Source organism: Glycine max, chromosome 2 (genome assembly GCF_000004515.6).
Source record: "Glycine max cultivar Williams 82 chromosome 2, Glycine_max_v4.0, whole genome shotgun sequence".
NCBI classification, from domain to species: domain Eukaryota; kingdom Viridiplantae; phylum Streptophyta; class Magnoliopsida; order Fabales; family Fabaceae; genus Glycine; species Glycine max.
Window position 1 is genome coordinate 29,677,273 of NC_016089.4, and position 23,965 is coordinate 29,701,237.

The 23,965-nt window shown below is 35.0% G+C and overlaps 1 protein-coding gene across 4 annotated transcripts; it reads right to left on the bottom strand.

Moving 5' to 3' along the window:
* Nucleotides 1–475: 475 nt before the first annotated feature.
* On the bottom strand, nt 476–17,552 carry LOC100794898 (protein PHOTOPERIOD-INDEPENDENT EARLY FLOWERING 1). Of its 4 annotated transcripts, none has more exons than XM_006575150.4 (21): nt 17,258–17,552; nt 17,064–17,156; nt 14,649–14,729; nt 14,451–14,558; nt 14,210–14,290; nt 14,028–14,116; nt 13,804–13,937; nt 13,657–13,718; nt 12,683–12,818; nt 12,381–12,452; nt 12,225–12,298; nt 12,005–12,139; nt 10,599–10,634; nt 9,332–9,400; nt 9,091–9,153; nt 5,926–8,992; nt 5,432–5,496; nt 5,289–5,353; nt 2,712–3,477; nt 1,951–2,474; nt 476–1,505 (listed from the first exon to the last, which is right to left on the bottom strand). In XM_006575150.4, the coding sequence occupies exons 2-21, from the start codon at nt 17,121–17,123 to the stop codon at nt 1,070–1,072; spliced, it is 6,123 nt and encodes a 2,040-aa protein (XP_006575213.1). In that variant the 5' UTR covers nt 17,124–17,156; nt 17,258–17,552; the 3' UTR covers nt 476–1,069. The 4 variants fall into 4 exon arrangements, with proteins under 4 accessions (XP_006575213.1, XP_003518059.1, XP_040869582.1 ...); XM_003518011.5 differs by having other exon boundaries at nt 13,657–13,721; XM_041013648.1 differs by lacking the exons at nt 12,225–12,298; nt 12,381–12,452; nt 12,683–12,818; ... (6 more) ...; nt 17,064–17,156; nt 17,258–17,552 and adding an exon at nt 11,854–11,938 and having other exon boundaries at nt 12,005–12,119.
* Nucleotides 17,553–23,965: the final 6,413 nt, after the last annotated feature.

Genomic DNA, 23,965 nt, shown 5'->3' on the forward strand with positions numbered 1-23,965 from the left:
TCGCGGATAAAGGATTTTGAGACAACATGAGTAAGAAACGGTTTCCTAGAGACAAGCAATCGTTGCATATAATAATAAGTGAAACCAAGATTGTACAAAATTTGAACATAAAAATAAAGATTGATGAGACATAAAAATGCGACGTAACTTGTGAGGCCCATTTGATCATTTTTTTTAGAGTTACAGCATCAGAAAAGAGTTGCTAAAGTAATAAATTGTAAAAAGAAGTAATATTTCATAAGAGTTGTATTAAGCTAACTTTGTTGCCATGACATGAAAAAATGCTTTTGAAAAAATGCTATTCAAAAAATGATATTTGCATTAGAGAATGGTTCCAACAAATTCAGGTCGTGAGGTCTCATCACATAAAAAGCGAAACATATGGTTTGAAACTCAGATTGGGCAACTTGGCTTGCACATTGGGATGTTAGAATCACTTAACATCGTTCCTTGAACCGGGGAAGAAAGGGAAACATCATTTTAAAATATGTATATTAGACTCCAAGCATATAGATGGTGTAAAACTCATGTTAAATCATGTGAAGTGTTGTTCTAAATGAATGGGACTAATGTACTAGCCACTAAAAGACTAAATTGTTCTGTTTGCATAACAAAATGTTGCAAGTTAAAGAACTAAACCCTAGGCATGCCCCAGCTAAAAACATATGTACGTGAGCATGCAAAACATCCAAGGCAAATCCATGTGCACCATTAGAGGGAAGAGAAAATGAAAGCTTCTTACCAACCAGTACCGATCTATGGGAGAATGGCGCTGTCAAACTTCATGCTGAACCCCCAAGCCAATACATAATTCCAAGTATGAAATTAAATTATTGACAGCGTTCTACATCTCTACATATTTTCATATCGAAACCTTCAGCAGGCTTGCCTTTGACTTGTTTGTCTGTATATCCAAAAATGGCATGCCTACGAGAGAACTTCAAGAACGCATTGTTCCAATTGTAAACCAACAGCAATTCATGAACTGATCAAGACTAACTCGCCAAGAGTAAGCCACTTTGTAAGCCAAAGGTCATTTCAAAACTGCATTTCAGGCTTGATTTGATCCTTATCTAATGTCAGTATATTCAGGGAATGCTGTACAATCATCAAGGTCTGAGATTAAACCAGCAACATAATCATGTGGGATCATTCCAACACTCTCCATTTCCAATGAACTTTCCCCATTCAAGTCAAAGGAGAAAATGCTACCCATACTATCAATTCCAACTTCATCAGTAGTTAATGAAGTGAGATCAATTCTCAGATCTTTGAGTGATGGCATTGACTGGAATTTAGAATCAGCCTGATGGTGATGCATTTCACTAGGATCCATTGAAGCTTTTTTGGACTTTGACCTAGAAGGCTTAGAAGAGTCGGACATGGAAGACTTCTGCTTTCCGGAGGATTGTATCCTGGATCCAGCTCGAGACCTTGCATCGTTGGTTGGGAATGCAGATGATGCCCATCCAGAGCTGTCTTCTTCACAAACTCTTGCTGCCTCCCTGAGGGGTGGGGTAAAAAGGAGAAAACATCATAAGCAGCTTTCCAACAGTAACCAAGAAAAAAATGTTCGTAGACTACCAAGTAAGGACTTAGGGAAAGAAACTTTGGCATTTATTGACAGTTTGATTGAAACAGTTATATCAATACTTTAAAATGCTACTTTGTTGTGTGAAAAGAACAATGGCCAACAAAATGCAATGACAGGGATTTATTTGTTGTAAACAGAATTCCCAAGAGAGTAAACTATGACCAAAATTCAACAAGGCATGATATAAAAAGAGCAAATACTTTATTTGATCAATAGGGAGAATTCCCCCTATTTCAAAACTTGGTGTTGTTTCTTGATCTGGGTTCTTGCCCCCTTATTTCAGCGCATACAAAAATAAATACCTGAAATTTCATTCACAAATCAAACCATGAACAAAAACCTATATTCAGCCATACCTGAAACGATTCTCAGCAATGAACAAACCAACTTTAAGATCATCTTCTCCTGTTTGCTTATTTAAAGATGGTGTTGGTTCAGTCCCAATTATTGATAAATTTATAACAGATGGAAATGAAGATAGGACGTCGCTATCCTCTTTTGTGAACTCCAGTGTTATATCCAGCTGATCTGCACTTACTGGCATGTCTTCACCTTGGTTAGAGAGAATGACTTTGTCATTCACTTGCCTAGTTGTGATATCATCAAGTGCAGCTGCTACTAACTTCTTGCTCTGGGCTAAATTTGTAAATGTCATCCTTTTAGAGGATTTCTTCAAGGAATTTTGTGAAGGCTGGCCAATGGAAGTATAGAAACTCTGATCGAAATAGAGACCATTGCAGGTGGGTAATGGATTTCGCCTGCGGTCAACATGTGATGCCACCTTCCAGACAGATGAAAGCAATGCAAAAAAATGCTTCTGCAGCAGTAACTCCCTATTTACCTGCTCAGAAGCAACATCTAACAGCATCCGAATGTTATCCTGCCAAAAGAGATTAGATATGAGGGGAAACAAAGGTTTCTCTATTGCAATTATCAATTTTGGGATGACTAGTGCCTAATAGGAATGGTCAAATATTTTCTAAATCATAAACGGTAAATAGAAGCTGCAATCCACTCTAAATGAAATGAAATTGTATAGATGAGCACAACCTCATGCAAAGAAATAACATTGAGGAGATAAAATAGACATGTTAAAACTTAACATTGCTGGTCTAACCTCTGTAACTTTAAGAAGAGCCTTTCCAGAGCCTGGACTGTTGATCTTCTCATGATTTGCATTGTCCAGTGACAGCAAGACATACTTTTGGAATAGTTCTCCGAACCTCTCACAGCAATGGACAGGATGACGATATCTTCCCCTGTATGACCCACCACCACTCATGCCATAAAGCGTTTCACTAACCAAACTCCAGTTAGGACCATATTCATGAACAACAGCACATAATATTGCATCCTCCTGAGGCAGCCAAAAATCAGCTGGTGGAATACAATCTTTGGACCAATGATGTCCCTTTTTCAATTTTTCCGGTTTTATCATCCAGACCCGTTTTACAGGCATAGGAGTGATGGATATTTTTCCTCCTATCTTACTCCTGCTTGCTGTTTTCTGTTCTAAATCAACCAGACTTTCACAAGTCTTTGATTCTGCATGTTCATCCTGCACAACTAATGAGTTGGATTCTAAATCGGAAGCATAAATGTCAGGAGGATCCCTCTTGGACTTTTTAGACTTCTTAAGTCTCTTTTCTTCTTCACCATCAGTAGTTAATTTAGACTTCTTACGTTTTTTCTGCTTGGTTGAATTTGGAGACAGAAAATCTACACCAGTGACATCCTCATCATCTATGTTCATAGGCTCTGCTTGTGACTCTTCTTTGACAGGTCTCAAGCCAGAGGTTAAAGATCCTTTCTTTAGAGATTTGAACTTTGCCTTCTTGGGTTTCTTTTTAGATTTGGGCTTCGAATCCCCTGGTGTTTGAGTCCTGCAGAAAAGAAACAAAAGATATAGTACTCCCAGGTATTTACTTATTTAGCATTTTACCTTATTTCAATGCAAAACTTTCCATGTATTTCAAACTCTTACTAGTTAAAGCTGTAGAAGAAACAATCAAAGCAAAGCAGATTTCCTAAGCAAGGATTAATACCAAAATCCCAACCACCACAGAAAAAGTAGTTTGTACCATAGTAGTTAATAGCGGATTGCTGCACGGAGCGGCCACCATGAAAAAACACCATAGCAGATAGCGGGATGGCCACTATTTTAACATTATAGCAGAACAATATTAAAATTTATAATAAATATAATGCTATTAAGTTTGTCATATATTAATTAAATAGTATTTGAAAAATAATAACAGCTTTTAAAATTTTAATAATAGATATAAAAGATATTTTTGGAAAGCTGCCTAAACTGCGGTCGCCCCTAGTCTGTATTAGTTGTGGCCACTTTGAAGGCTGCATTAATTGCAGCCTCAAGAGTGGTGGTTTAGTCTCACATCAACTAGAGATATGGCTTAAATATAGCTTACAAAGCTTAGGCAGTTCTCACCTTACAAGCTAGTTTTGTGGGGTTGAGTTAGGCTCTAAGTCAAAATTCTAAGATGGCATCAGAGCTCATCTTAGGTCCATTGTTGGGCCATTAGCATTTTCCACGCTCCAAGCCAGTAGCCCTGAGCATGAAGGAGTGTTGGAAAGCTGCCTAAATTACGGTCAACCCCTAGCCTATCTTAATTGGGGTCTCTTTAGGGGCTGCCATAATTGCAGCCTCAAGGGAGGTAGATTAGTACCACATCAACTAGAGATATGGCTTAAATATAACTTATATAGCTTAGGCAGTCCGCACCTTACAAGCCAAACCAGTTTGTGCGGTTGAGTTAGGCCGTAAACCCAAATTCTAAGAGGCCAGCAAAGTTTAGAAGGAGAAGCACCCCTTAATTTCAATAAGGAGTGCAGAGGAGACAAAAAAGGCTGTATTAAAACATTGAGGGTAATGGTAAGGTTTCCATACTACTGGACTCCTATGGTTCACCCTGTATACAAATAGCAATTAAATATTTTATACAAGAAACTAAACAATACTTGATAAGTTCTATTATTAAAATTGATCATATGCTCTAGCTTTCTTTTATTAAATTAAACCTGAAATTTTTAAATATCTTAATTAAAAAAAATTATTTTGGTTTCTAAAATATCTTGATTAGAAAATATCTTTATTTAAATTTTGATTTGAAAATAAACCTGATTATAGTGCATCTAAATTTGAATTTTGATTTTGATATTCTAAATTTTGACTACCAGAGATATGAAAGTCTTGTATGAATGAGAGTCCAGTGACGGCTGAAACAGCGATGTTAAAACTGACGGTCCAAGTCCAAACACGATTGTATTGTCTTGGAACTAAGACAATATTTACTAAACTAAAACAAGAAGAAACAGTACGGTGTCATTTAAAGCTAGGGGTTGTGAATGGCCATCTCTCTTCTCTGAAACACTAGCAGCAAGTGCAGCCATGAAAGCGGCACAGTGAACAGAAGCTGTAGATCTTTAGTGTGGTGTGATTTCCTCGCTCCAGCTTCAATTTTCTGCGATTTTGGCCGCGAAAAGCGCCGCTCCAGCCACAACAACCAGGTGCAACGCGATGACACTTGGAGGAGCGGCAGGGTGCCACAACATAATGCACCGATGCAATAGCATTGCTATTGTGCACGATTAACTACTATGGTTTGTAGAAGAATATTACAGTTAAAAAGGAAAATGATGGGAAGGAGATGAAGAAAGTTCAGTGCTGGCCTACTTTTTAGAATCACAAGTTTCCTCGGCTTCTTTCTGTCTAGCTTCATATTCGAGTTCCTCCATTAACTACAAGAACAAAAAAAGCAAACATTAATAATCATTCCAAAAAGGAGAAAAAAATAAAAATAAATTCATCCAACACACCTGATGTTGAGCCAAGGCCTCTACATGCTGTCGATATGCCGTAGTTGCATAATCAGCATCCCAGCCTATAATGTAGACCAAGAAAGTGTTCATTCTCACAATTATGTCATGCATACAAACTAAACATCTTTGTAAGTCAATATTTGGAACAACCATCTGATGAACAAGTCAATAAATATACCAAACACTGCAAGCAATGAAAATCATACATAAATCAATGAAAAAGGATAACCATATGCCAGAATAACTATCACACAATTATAAATGGTTTCAGGTGTAATTAACATATGAAGGAACACGAACTACAAGTTATTTTATAGCACTTTTATAATTTCTCAGACCTACTAAACTATGCTAGAGACAAGTTATTTGGATAGTCATGGTTAATCACACTTTCATGAGGTCTAATATAACGACAACAACTTTAACATTTATGAACATGAATAACAACAATTTAAAATGTTATGAAGCAAAGGGAGCAATGTGGTGCATACTTTCATATACAAGAGGTTCCTCATCTTCATCAATTTCGGCTTCCATCTCCTCCTTGTACTTTTCAATGCGATCCAACTCCCATTCTGTGTCCTCAATCCTGACTTCAGATTCCAAGGCTGTTTTATCTATAATTGGATCCCACAGTTCCATAAAACGAATGGCATATCGATCAATAGGGCGTAGCTCATTCTCAAATGCTGAGATAGCTTGTCCAGCTGCAGCTGCAGCTGCAGCCATCTGTTTGACTTCAGCCAGCATGTCAGGATCATCTTCTTTGCCAGCAACAGAGTGTGGCGGTCTATCTTCCTTATGATCACTTCCATTTAACATTAACGCATTCTCTTTATTTAAATTCAAAACAGATTCACCTAATTCTGCAGTCTCATCATCCTCATTTACATATTCATCGTCTTCAAATCTCCCAATGACTTCTTCTGTAAACTCCTGATTGTCCACAGCCTCTTCCAGTTCAACTTTCTTCAAAGCCATATAATCTGCTTCATCTTCTACACATTTTAATGCAGCCTCAACATCTGCATTAGTTACAGAAACTTCCCCATTGTTCTGGTTTTTCTCCTTCGGCATATTTTTTATTGAAAGTGTTCTATGACCTGAAAATAGTTCCATAGGATCAAGCTTCTTGAAGAACTCAGTATTATAACCCCCACTTTGTATAACTAGATTATCAAGTGCACGCTTCTGATTTGCTTTTTTCAAAATATTCTCCTCAATGGTGCTTTCACTAATCAATCTATAGATACGAACTTCGCGTGTCTGACCAATTCTGTGGCACCGATCTTGTGCCTGTTGATCCATAGCAGGATTCCAGTCACTATCATAAAAAATAACTGTGTCAGCTCCAACTAAATTGATACCAACACCCCCACTACGAGTTGACAAGATGAAAAGAAAATATTTGGGGTTGGTGTTAAAGCGCTGCATTAAGGTCTGTCTCTCCTCCGGTTGGGTTGATCCATCTAAGCGCATGTATGTATACCCATACAAATTAATGAATGCCTCTAATATGTCAAGCATCTTTGTCATCTGGGTGAATATCAAAGCTCGGTGACCTTCTGATTTTAATCTCCTCAACAAAATTGCTAGTTCTTGCAGTTTCCCACAGTCAAATTGTATAAGACGCCTGTCAGGGAAATACACTTGCCGGCGGACAATTGCAGGCCTGATTGGTGACAGCAGCGGTAACAGAACTTCAGAGCATTTCTGCTTGTAAGATGGGTGCAGAAACACACTAGTCTCACTTGTACTGCACCAACATACAGGAGAGGGTGCCCGTGCAGCTGGAATTGCAAACATGAAGCTTTCAACCACATCAGTCATCTTCTGAAATCGTTCAACCGGGGAGAGAACAATGTCAGCTAGCTTTGATGAGTACAAGTATGAAACAGGGTTTGCTTTCACCTGATGAATATCATTTACAGGATGTCTTAAGGCAACAAGATCCCTTAGAGTTGTCGAGTAGATGGGTCTTTTTTTACATCTCAAGGAGTTCCACCATGCAATAGCTGCTGCATGTTCCTTCGTCTGTTTTAGCCTCTCTTCCCAGATCGCCCATTGGATCTCTTCAAAAATGTTTGTTCCTTGCAACTTTTTTTGACATTTATGTGGCCTAATTACTTCTAGTTCGGCCATATCAGTACGTTCCATGATTAAAGTCACAGGGGTCTCAATAGTTTGTACTTCATCACTTTCCCAAGCAGCCATGCTATAGTCAAGATGAGTGAATAAAAGACCCAAACCTCTTAGGTCCACCGTTGAAAAGGGACTAGGCAAAAGCATGGAGCAAACAGAAGAACTTAACTGAATATCAATACCACGCATATCAAAAGAACTGACAATAGGACGACCCTCAAATAGATCAGGATGATTGCAAACCTTACGAAGTTGCATGATAATACTAATCATCCCAAAAAAATTGGCACTTGCAAGTGTGGCTTGGGTCTCTGAACTAGCAATGAAATCTTCATACAGATTCCGCTGCCTCTTTGATAGTCTACAATATATGACATGTTCATGCTTCATTGGAAGTTGCTTCTCCACATCTCGCTTAAGTCGACGAAGTAAGAATGGACGAAGTACATTATGAAGGCGATCAACAACCTCCTTATTAACTTTTTCTTCACCCTCTACCATCCCTGATATAGGATTACTAAACCAATCCTTAAACTCTTGATGCGACTGGAAAACATGGGGCATTAAGAAATGCATGAGAGACCACAGTTCCATGAGATCATTCTGTAGTGGCGTACCAGTCAAGAGAATCCGTCGTTTTGAATTGAAATTCAAGAGTGTCTGCCACCTTTGTGACTTCCAGTTTTTAATGAGATGAGCTTCATCTAAGATCAAGTATTTCCACTTTTTGCGCTTGAAAACTTTGGAGTCCTGAATAACTAATCTATAAGTTGTTATGCATACATGAAAGGAGTTAGGTTTTAACCATCCTTGCCTTTTAAGTTTTCGCTCCTTTGCACTTCCAAAATAAGTCAAAATTTTAAAGGCAGGACACCATTTCAGAAATTCAGTCTCCCAGTTAAGCATTACACTAGTTGGTACAACAATTAAATGTGGGCCCCAAATCCCTTTATCACAAGCAAGATGTGCAAGCAAAGAAATAGTCATAATTGTTTTTCCAAGCCCCATTTCATCTGCCAAAATTCCATTCAGTCTTTTTTCATACATCGTGACAAGCCAATCCAATCCAATATGTTGATACTCACGAAGAGAGTACTTGAGAAGAAAAGGGAACTTTGTACGCACACTAGTTGTGGAGAAGGTGTTTCCAGTGGGTTGTGCTGATCTTGCAGCAGCTGCTGCATCAGCAATTATATCCTCACTTTCTCTTTTTTCTAAATTTTCATGAGGTGATTCCCACTGTTCTTCCTGGGACTGTATGGCAGCCAGGTGCTCACCAGACTTGATATCTTCATCCATAGGAATGGCAGGATCCTTCTGCCCAGCATCCTCATGGACTGGAGAATCCGAATTGTTCTCTGATAAAGCAGAAGCATAATCAGATTCATATTCCCCATCTTCATCGTCACTTGGGTCCTAACAAACAAAAGGGGGAGGGAGAGGGGAAAAAAATCAAACTTTTTAGTACCAATGTATCAAGCCATAAGTAACAACTAGAGGTGAAAACCGCTTACCCTTTTATATCTTGCAAGCAATTCCTCAACAGGCATGACACTCTCCTTTTGTAACAATGCAATCTAAAAATAACAGTTTTGTCATGACGAGTAACATAACAGTATGTATGTATGTATGTATGTGTATATATATGTATAAACCAAGCAGACTGGATCAACGTTTATGGTAAAAAATTCCAAAATTCTATATATTAGTATTCAGAAATAATTTGGGAGAAAGATAGGCTGATTAGCTCTTAACCTCGTCCTTGGGATCAATTGCATCAACTCTTTCCAGTTGTTCCTCCTCAGATAAGGTTGTTTCATCATCCTGATCATTTTAAAGAAGTCAAAAAAAAAAATGGCAGGCAAACAACACCCAAGAAGTGAAAACAAGTAAATAAGCAAAACCTTCAAAATAGTTTTACAATTGATTCAACCAACAATTCCAAAAACTTCTGTAATATAAAATCCAATCCAATACAGTTATGTCCAACAAATTATTGACTTCAAAAATGCTTTGATTATTATGGAAGGATACTAGAGTTCTGACTAGCAAAACCTTATGATATACTACATTTTGGATTTGGAAACCTATACAGCAAGGTTTGGTCTACCAGCAGATCACTTCATATCTAATCATTCAACTTCTAGCTAAACCGCACTTCTCTCCGTGAGCAAAGGCTTGATACATAAATTGCACATGCTAACAGAAACTATAACACACACAACGGGAAAAAAATCCCTCCATAGAGCTTAAGCCAGCAATCAGCACTAAACTGAAAATTTTATATTCGATGTTTGACCATTTTATCATGAGGTTCAATCTGAAAATTGCAACGAAGTTAAGCTGGGCATTTGCACCGACCGCACTTTAGCAAAAGAAAATGTGCATCAGAACTAGTAATTAGGATAACTGCAAAGACAAATCAGCTATTTGGCTAGGGAATAGCACTTGATTACTAGCCCAGAGACGTTGCTGAGGTAGTGGGGTCCACAACAATTAGGAAGCATCTCCAAGATTATCAGTCAACCAATATAAACTAATTGATAATTTATATGCACCAAAGGAGCCTCGTTTATGATTTCTATAGTAACAGCATTGGCTATACTTTATCACCCATTTAGCACTTCAAAGATTATTTGTGCAACCATCTTCAAATGCACCCTATTTTAATTTACATGCAAGTTTTTTTTTTTCATTTATGTTGTTAGGGGAACAGAACAAGTAGATGCCAGTAGCCTACCATTCACAATTTCATACAATATGTCAATGTCACACCATGGGGAAAGCAGAGTATACATCTGAAAGAACAAAAATATTGTGGTTGCTTTGCAAACTTTAAGAACATTTTAGACATGCAACATCTGCCACAGATATAATATAGGGACCAAATACACAACTGGCATGGAGAAAACATAAAAACATAAACTACCAGCCACACCTGCCTCATTGATGATCAAAACCAATTGAAACAAACTAAAAAAAATGGGAATTATAGTAATTATATCCTCAAACATAATATTACCTTATCTTCTATGCCAAGCAAAAAGTCACCATCTTCCTGACAATATTCCAGAGCAGATGTCAGGAACACAGCAAAAGGAATTAACAGTTGAACATTTGTTGGACAAAAAAGGTGCAATCAAGGAAAAAGCATAAAGAGTGTTTATCCCAAAAAGCATAACAGTCGAACATTTGTTGGTAGATTCCAGAGCTCTTGTGTGTCCTCTCCAGGTCTCCCCTTAATATTATCCCAAGAGTTTTATTTGTCATAAGTTCCCTCTGTTTCAATAATATTGTCCTATTAGCTAACTCAATTTGAGAGATTGACAGAATACTTTGATGAGCTACAAATCCTGATAAGTTGATGTTGGTGGAAAAAATAAATACGTCCAACAGATTAGAACAAACATATTTTGTTTAAAGACTCAAAATCCAATCTCTATGACTTTGTTCAATCTCTCCCTACTGCAACTTACAGATAAGAGACCTACTTCTAACACCACTTGCTTATCACCCCTCTCTCCCTCATGGATGTCGCATTGTCCACCAAAACTACCTAATTCATAACTTAGACATCACCAATTCTACAATCTTACACAAAGACTATAATTAAGCTGAATCATACAAATTAGGATGAAGATGAACAGTAACCTGCTCATAGCCATATCCAACTGGGGGCACCTGATCAAGCTAGTTCTCCAGTGATTTGTATTATTCCATGCTAGACTTTCAGCATATATTAATATATTATATCATTTATGTTTGTTGCATGCGAAACCACGGATCACTATCAGATATCCACCATCACGAGCACATGGTTGTATCTTTCCCAACCATGTCAAGGTTATTCAGATTGCTAATGAATCATTACCTCAAAGGCCCAAACAAAGTCTGCTAGCATCTAAACTCTAGATTCAAACCCAGGACATGGACTTGATATTTCTAAATCAAATTTTCAGAACTACAAATCTACTAGTTTGAGGGTTAGGTCAGTTTCCAAAGACGACGAATCATGGATTCATTCTATGGTAAATTAGCATTAAAAATGAACAATTTTTATGCTTTTCTGACAACAGTGAAAAAGTTTATCTACACTTATTGTTTAATGGTGCCCAAAGGACTAAAGGAGTATTTTATATTTAGATGAACATCTTCATTTTGGAAAGTCATTGTTTTTTCCAAAAATCGTGGAGTTGCAGGAGAGTGAAGGGAGAAGATGGAGAGAAAGAGGAGATGAAGTGAACATATAGTAAGTCATCAAACAAGTGCACTCTTACATTGTCTGATGGATAATTCTGCATCATAATTGCTGCGTCACTTATAAAGATGTGTCACATATAAGCCAGATCTGTGGATCCCTTACTGTATGGGTAATTAATTATTATAATGGATACATGTTTGTCTAAAAAAACTTAAGAGCATTATCACCTCTTCATCAGTAAAATCATATGAAAAATCTTCATTCGCTGTCTCACTGGGAACCTCTTTTAGATTTTCAGATTGACCATTCTCACATTGAGATAAATTGTTTGTTGGTGTAGCAACATCACCATTACTTTCATCCTGTTATTAGAAAAAATATGCATTACACAAAGTCCTTAACTCACTCTGCTATTTAAAGTGGTAAAACTAAACACGTACAACTTACACAACGTCGACCAGAGACTATGCTGGAGTTGCTTGTGCCAATTTTGCTTACAGATAAAAGATCATCTCCGTTTTCTGCAATATATTACAATGTTCCATGTCAGAAACAAGTATACAAAACAAAAGGCGCGCACACCTGATGCTAGTCCTTTCTTACCATCACCAGCTCTAACTATTTTCCCACCATCTTCACTATGCTCTGGACTACTTTCTTTCATTACAGATTCTCCTGATTGTAAAATAAACAGTGGCATAAATGCTCCAATGGTTCATTAAGGCAATCACAAATTCACAATAGATGTATTAAGGTAAAGCTTATGAGAAATTGGCTTCCCTTGATGAGAAATTGAGAATAACTCAGAATTCCAGAAAACAAAAAAGAGGATGGTTGGTATAACAAAACTGCCTCTCTCTACCTCTCTCTTTTAATCCAAAAAAATATTAATAAATAAATCTCACCTTTATCCCCAGCATAACGTTTAAGTAACTCCTCAATTGGAAGATCCATTTCATCACGCAAAGCGGCCAATTCCTCTTGCCTTTCTTCTTTAGTTATAAGAGCCTCATCTTGCTCAATTGTTCGCTCATCATCCTCCTGGAAACAGTACCATCATTAACATAAGTCCATATATGAATTTGGACCAGTCTTCACCCATTAAAACACAAGAAGAAATAATCAGGTAAAAAACAGAGTTGTTCGACATTCAAATGAAACTCACTATTCAGAAAACTTCAGCAATCCACATGGATAAATTAACAATGTCACAAGTCACAACAAGGAAATGCAGAATGTATATTTTTTTAAAAGAGAAAATCTTCAGTATGCACATGAATAAGTCAACAATGTGGCAATTAGAAAGTACAAAAAGCATATTATATAGTGCTTTTTAAAAAGAAACAAAAGAACATAGTAATATAGGAATATAACACTTCTTTAATTTTTATAGGTGTTTTAACAAAGAAAATGAAACAGCACCTGAGCTAGTGGAACCTCATATCTCCACACTATCCCAAAGTTACATTTTTCAGCAAAACAACTACCAAGCAGATTGTTTCTTCTATTACTTACCCAGAAAGACAAAACACACTTAATTCTCCTTATCATGCAGCAGAATTCTTGTAGTACTTTTTTTTTTGAAAATATGGACTTCGGTCAATCAAACAATGTGCAGATTAACAAAACCAGTTTTATTAATTCACATGCAGAGTGCAAGGGGCACCAATAGGGAACCAGAATGTCCTCCAATATATTCCATAATAATAATGAAAGCATGAACTTGATCTTAAATAAATATTAAAAAGTAGAAACTCAACCTTCACCTAGGCTTTTGGAAGTAACAAGTTGCCTTCACAGACAACATGCCCAAATCTTAAGACTCTGAGTTTTATGATTGTGTGGCAATAATTAAAAGAATAATATTTAAAAAAATTACCGATTCATCATCATATTGTACATCATATTCTTCATCATTGTCAGCTGCATCTGATTGATACTCTACTACAATTGGATTTAGTAAGTTAGAAAAAGAAGTGATTTCCATTTATAAATTCAAAGAAACATCTCTCTATCTAGTACCTACCAACATCAGCTTCCTTAGGTTCATTAATAACATCATGTACATCTTTGCATTGAATACTCATGTGGTGCTCTGCAGAATTATTCTCTGCTGATTTATAAGGATCTACAAGATTTTCAGCCAACATTGTTGAGTACCTAACAATGTATAAAAGATAAGGTCAACAAAGTCAAGTGGCTGCCAGTTTCCACGAAAGATAAGTGGGAAAAAAATAAAAGGGAATCTACCTCTCGGTTTGCCCTAATAGAAACTCAAGCTGTTTGTCAAGTGCCTTTTTCTTCTTCTCATCGAGTTCCATTTGATGTTTGTAAAGAACCTGGCACAATAATAGATTATGAAATGAAGGTCATCAAATGAAAATTACAAAAACTATACTAGCAAACAAATCAATTTTGTAAAAATATATTACCAGTTTTTCTATTTTTGTCCAGAATTTCTTAACATCCTTAGAAATATTAAGTGCAACCTTTCTTAACCGCTGCTCCTCTTCCTGTACAAGATACAGCTTTCATCACACAACATTACAGTGGGGAATAAAACAAGCATACAATCAATGAATTATGCTTTCAGTAACTTATAATAATACAATCAAAACATTGGTAACTGTGGCAGGTTATCAGTGCTTTCATTTATAGAAGAGAGATCAGCACCTTCATCTTCTTTTCACCTCTTGTAGCCTGATCTAACATGCCTTTGCTGGCTCTTAAAGCTACTTTTTTTGCCTGAGCTAATTTCCATTTCCTCTCTGACTCAAAATCCTGCAAAACAAAGAACAGCAAGCAAAATCTACAAAATAAAGTATTGCAACATTGAATATTACAGATTTTGAGGGTGAAACTAGTGGATACCTTTGATAACCAGACCATCTCTTCTAAGACATGGTCCCAATGAGTTTTGGGTCGCCGAGGCTCCCTTGGAGCTTCAAGAGCCTGACACAGCAAAAAGTCAAACTTAGAAAGAAAATGGAAGAGAAAAATATTTTTTGCAAAATAAGCAATTAAAAAAATTCTCATTGGACGATTTCCTTTTTCCTCTTTCAGGTTGTTCTAGGAGGATTTCTTATCCTCTTCTAGTCTTCTTTCACAAAACTCTACTTTTCTCTAAATGAATTACAGATTTAACCCCTAAAAATGTAAATGTTCTTTCCAATTTTCAAACCTAGCATTTGGTGAGGATTTCCATTAAGGACAGGAAAAATCCTGTTTTAAACTCAAAAAAATCCAGGAGACGGAAATAAACAAGTTAACTTCCAGTAGTCCCCAAATTTAACCAAAATTTAAAATAATTTGAGAATTAGTAACATGATTTTAAAATCTTACTTTAAATAAAATATCATTTGGCTAATGTCCAAAACAATTTTTTTAATACCAATAGAGGAAAAGATTATGCACTTGGCTAATGTTATTTGGTCATGGGATAAGACTGATAGAGAAACCAATGATAAAAGTGAATCAAATGGAAGATAGTCCAATAAGAGAAGTAAAGGAACCTAAGTTAATTTTAGGACAAACCATTAAAGAAAGACCTTGCTCTAAATGATTTTACTGAAAACTTTGTTTTAGATAGATCTCAATTCTCAATGATGTTGACTAATCCATGTAGTTTGTACCCAACACTACCAAAATACAATACAACTGACACACAAACTAGTTGTTCCTTTTGTTACAAATTAACATGGAAACTCATGTTCACTAGAATAAGAGACAAATGAGTCATTACAGGAAGGATCAAAGACGACATATGTTCATACTTCATAAGTCATAATTGAACAACAGCCTGTAAGGCTCATGTTATAATTAATTTCATCACACAGTATCCACTTTATAATGTGTTTCACATTTACATGTGAAAAGAAAAATGGCAGCATCAAATTAACTTTGCCTTGTCTCACTTTTTTCTGGTGAATTATGAATAGGAAAGAAATGAAGATGGGGCCAACTGAATATAGTAATAATGATTTGCTAATTGTGCAGTGAGAAGAAACATCAGCTTTTCACTTCCAAGGTTTGTCTTATGCAATGCAGTAACAAATGGATTTTCTTCTCTCTTCTAAAATCCTGATAAGTAAATTCCCTAACTAACTTCAACTTTGCTCATCCAAACCAAGTGCAGTGTATGTCTGTGACATGCAACCAACCTTTTTCCCAGCACACAATCATATTTTCAAAAAGAACAATAACCTTTTAGCCAATTTATTTGCAGACTAATTCAACAAGAAAAAAATAAAAAACCCTTTTTTTCTTTAATAGTCTCAAAACATCAATAAAAATAAAAGTGTATTGATTTCAAAACAGAGGGCGAGCTCTGTTGCAACAGTAGAGTTGCGCCTTGGTGACTAGTTAGTCATGGATTCGAATCCGGAAACAACCTCTTTGCATATGGAAGGATAAGGATACATACAATGACACTCCACCATACCATCATATAGCAAGGACCCCTTCTAGCATGAGGATACATTAGTTTATTGATTTCGAAACTATAAAAATATGCAGGCAACAACTTTTCATTTAAGAGGGTAGAATTTCCATTTCTTTAATAAATCAGTTTTAATTTCTTAAGCCTAGCCTGAGTGTGTAGGAGGCATATCAAGAGCATGGGAGCTAAAAGGAGCTAATCTTAATCATACAAACATGGATTATCGAGATTGGTTTCACTTAAAACCAATCTTAACCATACGTGTAATGTTAAACAGTCTAGGTTAATTCTCACGCTCTCACTTGATACACTCTCTATGTATATCCATAATAGGGACAGGGACATTGTCTTTCCATACCAAAGCAGGGGTTTGTTATCCATAAAGCCAAGGATCAATCTCCAGCAACCTATATTGAAGTGTAGCTAACTTAATTTTCTTCACCATACCTCTACTTTTTTACTCTTTTTATCTTCTTTTTTTTGTATTAGCCAATTCCAATTCACGATCATCACAAGTGTCATTTCAGTTAATTTTACTCGATTCAAATTCTAAGTTCACCAGAGAAATAAATAACCATCAATATGGCAGCTAGTTTTCCCGAATCTGAGTTCCTTTTTTTATTTTTTTACACACCAAAAACAAAACAAATCGTTCAAAGGACAAAAAAAAAAAAAGTCAAGCCTCACAAGAAGAGGAACACTGGGTAGAACTTCAACTCTGTCAATAAATCCGTTTTTTTTTAATTTCCCAACCAGTAACTAGAGTTTCATTCAACACCACAATTAACACACACACAAAAGAGTGAAACGCTAAAAACGACGCCGAAGAAGACGAAACCCCAGCTAACCTTCTGGCGTTTGGCTCTGCTCTCGTGATCAATCCTCGACCTGGGACCTTTGGACGCCATCGCGGTAGCCAGAAACTCACGCGGCGAACATACCTGTTCCGCGGCGCCAAAAAACCGTTAAATCTCGCGGCGATAACCGGAGGCAATGCAGGGCAAAACGATAAGCGCGTTGCTAGGAAGGAAAGGAACCGTACCTTATCGAGCGAGAAGTTGAGGAAATCGTTGGAGTTCGCAGCGGATGAGACGAATAGGGGCCGAGAAGAAGAGAGTGTCGGTGGAGAAGAAGAATGAGAATGAGAATGAGAAGAAGAAAAAAAAAAAGGTGTGATGTGTGTAACTATGGAAAAACCTAACGCAGAGAGAGGAAGGAAGGAAGGAAGGAGGAAGAAGAAGAAGAAAGAAGGGAGGAGAAGACGAGAGAAGAAATTACAAGAAGCCACGCACGCACGCACACGCACGCGAGGCGAGATGGACAGCGTAGCTTCTTTCTTCACACCTGACTTGGCTAAAACGCAGCGTTTTGTTTGCGCTATTTTTCTATGCTTTCTCGGCCCATAACAGAACCCCGAGGGCACACTCTTTAGTCTTTTTCTATTTTCCTTTTTTTCTCCCTGCTTTATGGTTTTCCTTTTCTTTTGGGACTAGTTATTTCGATTAACCAAACTTTAAAGGTTGATGTTCATGTGAATTTGAAACCCTGTGTATTTATTGGTTATTTGATTTAGGGACTTTAAAGATTGATGTTTATGCGAATTTAAAACTTGTGCATACGCATAGATCACTTGATTAAGGAAACTTGATGTTCATGCAAAACAATTGTTTCAGATGACAAAATTAACAAACTATATTAAGATGAATCTCATAAGGCTCAAACATAATAATAAAATAAATGTTTAAAACTAAAAGAGTTAAAAAGTAAAAAAAAAAGTGTAATTAAATTGAGAATTGAAATTTCAAATAAGAAATAATTTTTTATAAATATATGACAGCATTTCAATTATAATATAAATTACTCCATATTTACATTATAACAATTGTTAATTTACACTTAAACACTTGAATTTCAAACACCTCAACAATGACCACACTATTTCCTCTAATTACCTGCAATAAGAGAGAAAAATTATCAATTTCAAATCCATGTTCATGTTCTATTAACTGCGTTGTCTTAACAACTTAAATTTAAAAGACAATGCAAAAGAATAGGTCTCACCACCATTCCTATGTGATTTTTCTCATTGTCATTCACTTCACCACCAAAAAAAATTTAAGTGAAAAATGAGAGAAACGCTAATGTCTTGAAATCTCATGAAAAAACATGAAACAAACAATAATAACTAAATAATAATGATAACACATAATAATAATAATAATAATAATAATAATAATAATAATAATAATAATAATAATAAAATAAATTAATTAATTAATTAAATACAAAAAGAGAAAGTAAGGAAAATTTCTACTTTTCATTGCACTACCGACGTGATTTGTCTCCCGTATGAATCTCAGCATTAAAGTTGGTAGATTATTTTCAATTACAATAAATAAGAAATTCCGAGTATAATTTGTTTTCACTCATAAATAAAGAGAAATAACTAAAATACACAGAAAATCAGAAATATATTATGTACATAAAAATGCAAGAAGCAATCAGCAAGATAAAAATAGAAACATTATTAATTAACTGAAAAAGAAAAAGGCGATTTAAAAAATAAAACATCAAAAAGGATATATAATAAGTTGAAAAGTTAATAAGATAAAAAATAAACATACTTGTTAAAGTTAAATCAACAACACATAATAATAATAATAATAATAATAACAACAAAATAAATTAATTAATTAATTAAATACAAAAGGAGAAAGTAAGGAAAATTTGTAATTTTCATTGCACTACCGATGTGATTTGTCTCCCATGTGAATCTCAGCATTAAAGTTGATAAAGTATTTTCAATTACAATAAATAAGAAATTCAGAATATAATTTGTTTTCACCCATAAATATAAAGAGAAATAACTAAAATACACAGAAAATCAAAAATATATTATGTAAATAAAAATGCAAGAAGCAATCAGCAAGATAAAAATAGAAACATTATTAATTAACTGAAAAAGAAAAAGGTGACTAACCCTTTATTCTTTTTATATAAAAATTTTCAAACCCCACCAGAAAAAGAAAAACTACTTGACATATCCTATTTTATACATCCAGTTTACCAAAACATGGGTTTTCAATTTAATTATAACTCATTAAGTATCGTAATCAAGTGACACAGACACCCTCTTAATGATTTCATTTCCATTCGGAAAAGAGAAAACTACATTGCAATATGAAACTCTCTTTCACTCTCACAGGTCAAACTAACTTATATATGATCAATACAACATATATTGTAAAATAGCAATTATATATAATATTTTGTTTATTTCTTATTTCGTTGTTCTTACTACTACACCCTTCATCCACAATTTTTGTAATTTGGCCAAAGGTGACGCACGGCAGACAGCAAGTTATCAAACCTGCATTATTGATAATTACGAATTAATCATTGAATCATGTAAGAAATCAATTTTAATTTTTTATTGAATTGTATCGTACTAATTATGTAGCAAAAAAAATGTACAACTTAGGAGCGAGAGATGATGTTTCTATTTCGTCGATGTCTCGGAGCTACATATATTATATTATATCGATCATATAAATAGATATAGATATAGATTTTACATGTCTTGGGGTCTTCTCCACAGCCACAGAATATTGTAAAGTGGCTAGAAAAATGGCCAATTCTTATTCTTTGACATTAAGCCAAATAGATATTAAATAATGCATTGTGAATGTGAAATTCAGGAAAAATAGCATGTCTGATAAAATTCTTACTTTCTTCCCTACCCGTTATTTTTTATTGATCAAACTATAAACTGGTTGTGTGTTTCAAGCTGTTTATTTTTTATTATCTTGTTAGAAAATTAGACTAAGGTTTCAAATCAATCGAACTATGACTATTTTTTTTATTAATGCAATCTGTTTTCAAAATATTACATGAGACATTTATATTGAAGCTAGAGAAATTAAATGATTGTTATGATTCTATTCCTCCATTCTCTTGTTCTCCAAAAGAGGGACAACGGCGAGTATGATTCCGAGTCATCATAGACTTCACACTCTTCCTTTGCTTGCTCTTGGCTTTTCCCCCAAATAACAGCATAAAAACCAATAACCGCTATGGCTGCTCCAAGCACACTGTACATAAACAAAACCATACTTACATAATTGTATTCCTTCTAAGATTAAAGTATTTTTAAGTTGCATTCACACACACACGCAAACAAAAGGTCCCCCTTTCATAATTGTAGTCCTTAGACTAAAGTATTTTTTAAATTGCATTCATTCACACGAAAACAAAATGCTCTCAATAATAAAATCATAAGTCCATAAGTGGACACACCTCCTATTTTTCTTATGATTGAGACATGAAAGAAACGTATACCTTTCAAGATAGATAGAGCCACCAAGAAAGGCAATTCCCATGATGACCACAAAGATGATTCCAATTGACTTAAACATTGCAACATAGAGAGGGCCCTTCTTGCTCATGACCCATATATGAACAATAATTCGAAGGGATACACCAAAAATTGCCTACATTCAGAAGCAGATCAAGTTAATCGAAATTCAGAGCAAGAAATAGAAGACCCATGCTGATATAGGAAATAGTATCACTATTTTATTCTTACTAGCAATGCAATAGCTATCAAATTCACATCAAATCCTAATCTCAAAGCTTTTGGATCCGTTACCGAAATCAGTCAAGGTGGGATAGTTAGAAAAAAGAAGTGGCAACCTTATTGTCTCCTGCATTAAAAACAAAAAAAAAAAAAGAAAAAAGAAGCAAGTGAAACAATGGAACAATTTTGAAACATAAAGAAATTACTTAATTGCTGGTAATTTTAATTAAAAAAAATCTCACCTTTGAAATCTTACATATGTTGGTAGCATCTATTATATCTTACTGTATATGTTCTCGTATAAGGCTCAGAGATACTCGAGACACAAAGCAACAAAGATCTTTATGGATTCCATCAGCCATCCTCTAACGTGAAAGAAACCGTGCAGAACCAATATATCCAACTAAAACATGGAAGAATGTGCAGAACCTATATATCAAAATGAATAAAGAAGAAGAAGAAAAATATAGCAGCAATACAAATAAATCAATGATATAAACAGTGTTTGAGGCATAAACTATACAGGAATGAGAACCGAATGAGGACCAATCCATATACAGAATCTACACATACTAATCTAAAAGCTAAAATTGTTTGAAGGGTGCAGTGAGGAAATTCCTTGCTCTTTAACTAAGGCAAAAATTTCACAGCATCATTCGACCTTGTTTTCAAACTGAAAGACTAATTTAAGCACTTACAAACACAAACCAAATTACACATCAATTTTTTTTGTGTTTTCTCTAGTAAAATTCCAATGATCTAAAACAATTTATCAACTTCATCTCACCCACTAAAAAAAGAATTCTTGAAGAAAGAATATGCAAAAGAAAGAATTCAAAACCTATAATTACCAATTATAATTGCAGGGAAGAAACCTGCAATTATGCCATTATGCAATTAGAAAATATCAATAAGTGTGTGAATAAATAGCCCATTAGTGCCTAAATGAAGAGTAGAAAGAAGATCTGAGCACTTAACAAAGAAACAATTTGTTTTTTGCGCTTGTTTTAAAAAATTGAAATTTATGGGTAAAAATGCTAAATCTAAAGTACCCGTGAATCTGTCTTAGTCTATTTTCTGCACTTGTTTTACAAAAATTGAAACTTTTGGGACAAAAATGTTGAATCTGAAGTATTCATGAAGATTGAAAGTTACAAAGTAAAAAAGAAAAGTAAAATATTAGACTACTCTTTTAAGCAACAGACAATGGAACCAAATCAAGGGAGTACCTTTTTAATCTTCTAAGACCTTTTTTGGTTTTCTTTGTTATCACCACCTACATACATCAAGAACCTCAAAGAAAAATTTCAAAGTTCACTCGGTCATTATAACATAAAAAAGGACATCCAACTACATAATAATAATAATAATAATAATAATAATAATAGCTTCTAAAACAGTCTCTACAAAACTCACATTTTTCAAAATCTTAAAATCACTTTTTTTAAAGTTTTTGACTAACAATAGTTATAAAGACTTTAAGCACAGACAATGGAACCAAGTCAAGGGGGTACCTTTTTAATCTTCTAAGATATTTTTTGGTTTTCTTTGTTATCACCACCTACATACACTAGGAACCTCAAAGAAAAATTTCGAAATTCACTCGGTCATTATAACATAAAAAAGGACATCCAACTACATAATAATAATAATAATAATAATAATAATAATAATAATAATAATAATAATAATAATTAAAGAAAATAAAAAAATAACACAAACTAAGAGAGAGAAGGAAAAAAACCTGCGCTTCTTCCTGGTGAACAAAAAAACCTAGGCTTCTTCCTATTGAACAATAGATTAAAATAATTAAAGAATATAAATGATATCAATATCAACCAATTGTTACAATGATTATCATCAAAATCTTGCATGTATCATTCATTAGACACCCAGCGTGGAATTTGTAGGATGCGCACTGATGCACATGAATTTTTAAGATTAAAAACTAAAACTTCATTTAGGCATTTCATCAAACACATAACTTACAACCCATATGGGGAAGATGACGAAAAAATTAGCCTGGGAAAATAAAAAAGGAACCAAAAACAGAGTTGAAAAATCAGTAAGAAAAAATAACTATTATTAAGAAGCAAACATGCATAACAACAAACAAAATTAGAACCTTGCAAATAGAAGCAAATATCAATGAAACAAATATGCATAATAGTAAAAAGGGAAAAAACTTTCCTGTTGGATGCTTCTTCATTGATAGCCCGGGAAAATTAAAAGGAACAAAAAGAGGAAAATGATGACAGATTATTGAAAAAGATAGAAGGAAGGGAAAAAAGTGGAAAAAAAAAACCTTTGCGAAAAACAGGAACGTTCCGGTAAGAGGAACTTGCGTGAATGATCCTAACACCGATTTTCATGTTGGGTCGAGACCAATTATAAGCGATTGAACGCGAAATACCACTGAGCCACAGACACCATGATCCAAATAAAAATCGCAAAAAACACAAAAAGATATTGTGAGGTGCAGAGCTTGCATGCAAATCCAGATAATTAAGAATTGAGGAAAATGCATAAAAACTCATAGACTTTCCCGTAAAAGTCTGAACAAATCAAAAATATGAGTTTTAGAAAAAAACACACGAGCATAAAAATACACAAAAATCAGACAAAAAACGGTGATGATCATGCTTTCTAGGCATTATAAATGAAGTAGTCGATAAAAGACATTGATTCGTGTCGGTGAAGTATGAATACTCACAATCTGCAGCTTGACGGTTTTCCCTTCCAGCTCCACGGTTCTGATTTTCTGAAAACAAAATAAAAATGAGTGTTAGGCCATAAATAGAAATAACAAAAGAGAAGAAAAATGATAATTACGAAATCAAATCCAATAGTACTTACGTAGCTGTCGACCTAGGAGTCATCCTGAAACGAAACGAAGAAACAAAGGAAGTGAACAAAAAGAGAGATTAGGAGAAGCAAATAAAGTGATGACTCACAGCGAATCTGAGAAGCAAGCAAGATTTTCCAACGGAAGAGTCGCCGATTAGGAGAAGCTTGATCAGATAATCGTTGAAACCAAACCAAACCAAACCCCAAATTAAACTCGAAGGCTAAATTTATAGTCTAAAGCCAAGCACAGAAAGGGAAACTCGGTTGAGTGCAGGAACGACGACGAGATAAAGCATGGCTACCCAACCCATCCTCAAAGCCAAACCA

Excerpts from the sequence above, each read along its gene's own strand:
- LOC100794898 (XM_003518011.5), bottom strand. The coding sequence starts at position 17,123 with ATGGCGTCCAAAGGTCCCAGGTCGAGGATTGATCACGAGAGCAGAGCC. Across the intron at positions 14,559-14,648 it reads AGATGGTCTGGTTATCAAAG|GATTTTGAGTCAGAGAGGAA; the intron begins GTATCCACTAGT and ends TTTGTTTTGCAG. Across the intron at positions 12,453-12,682 it reads ACGTTATGCTGGGGATAAAG|GAGAATCTGTAATGAAAGAA; the intron begins GTGAGATTTATT and ends TTTTACAATCAG.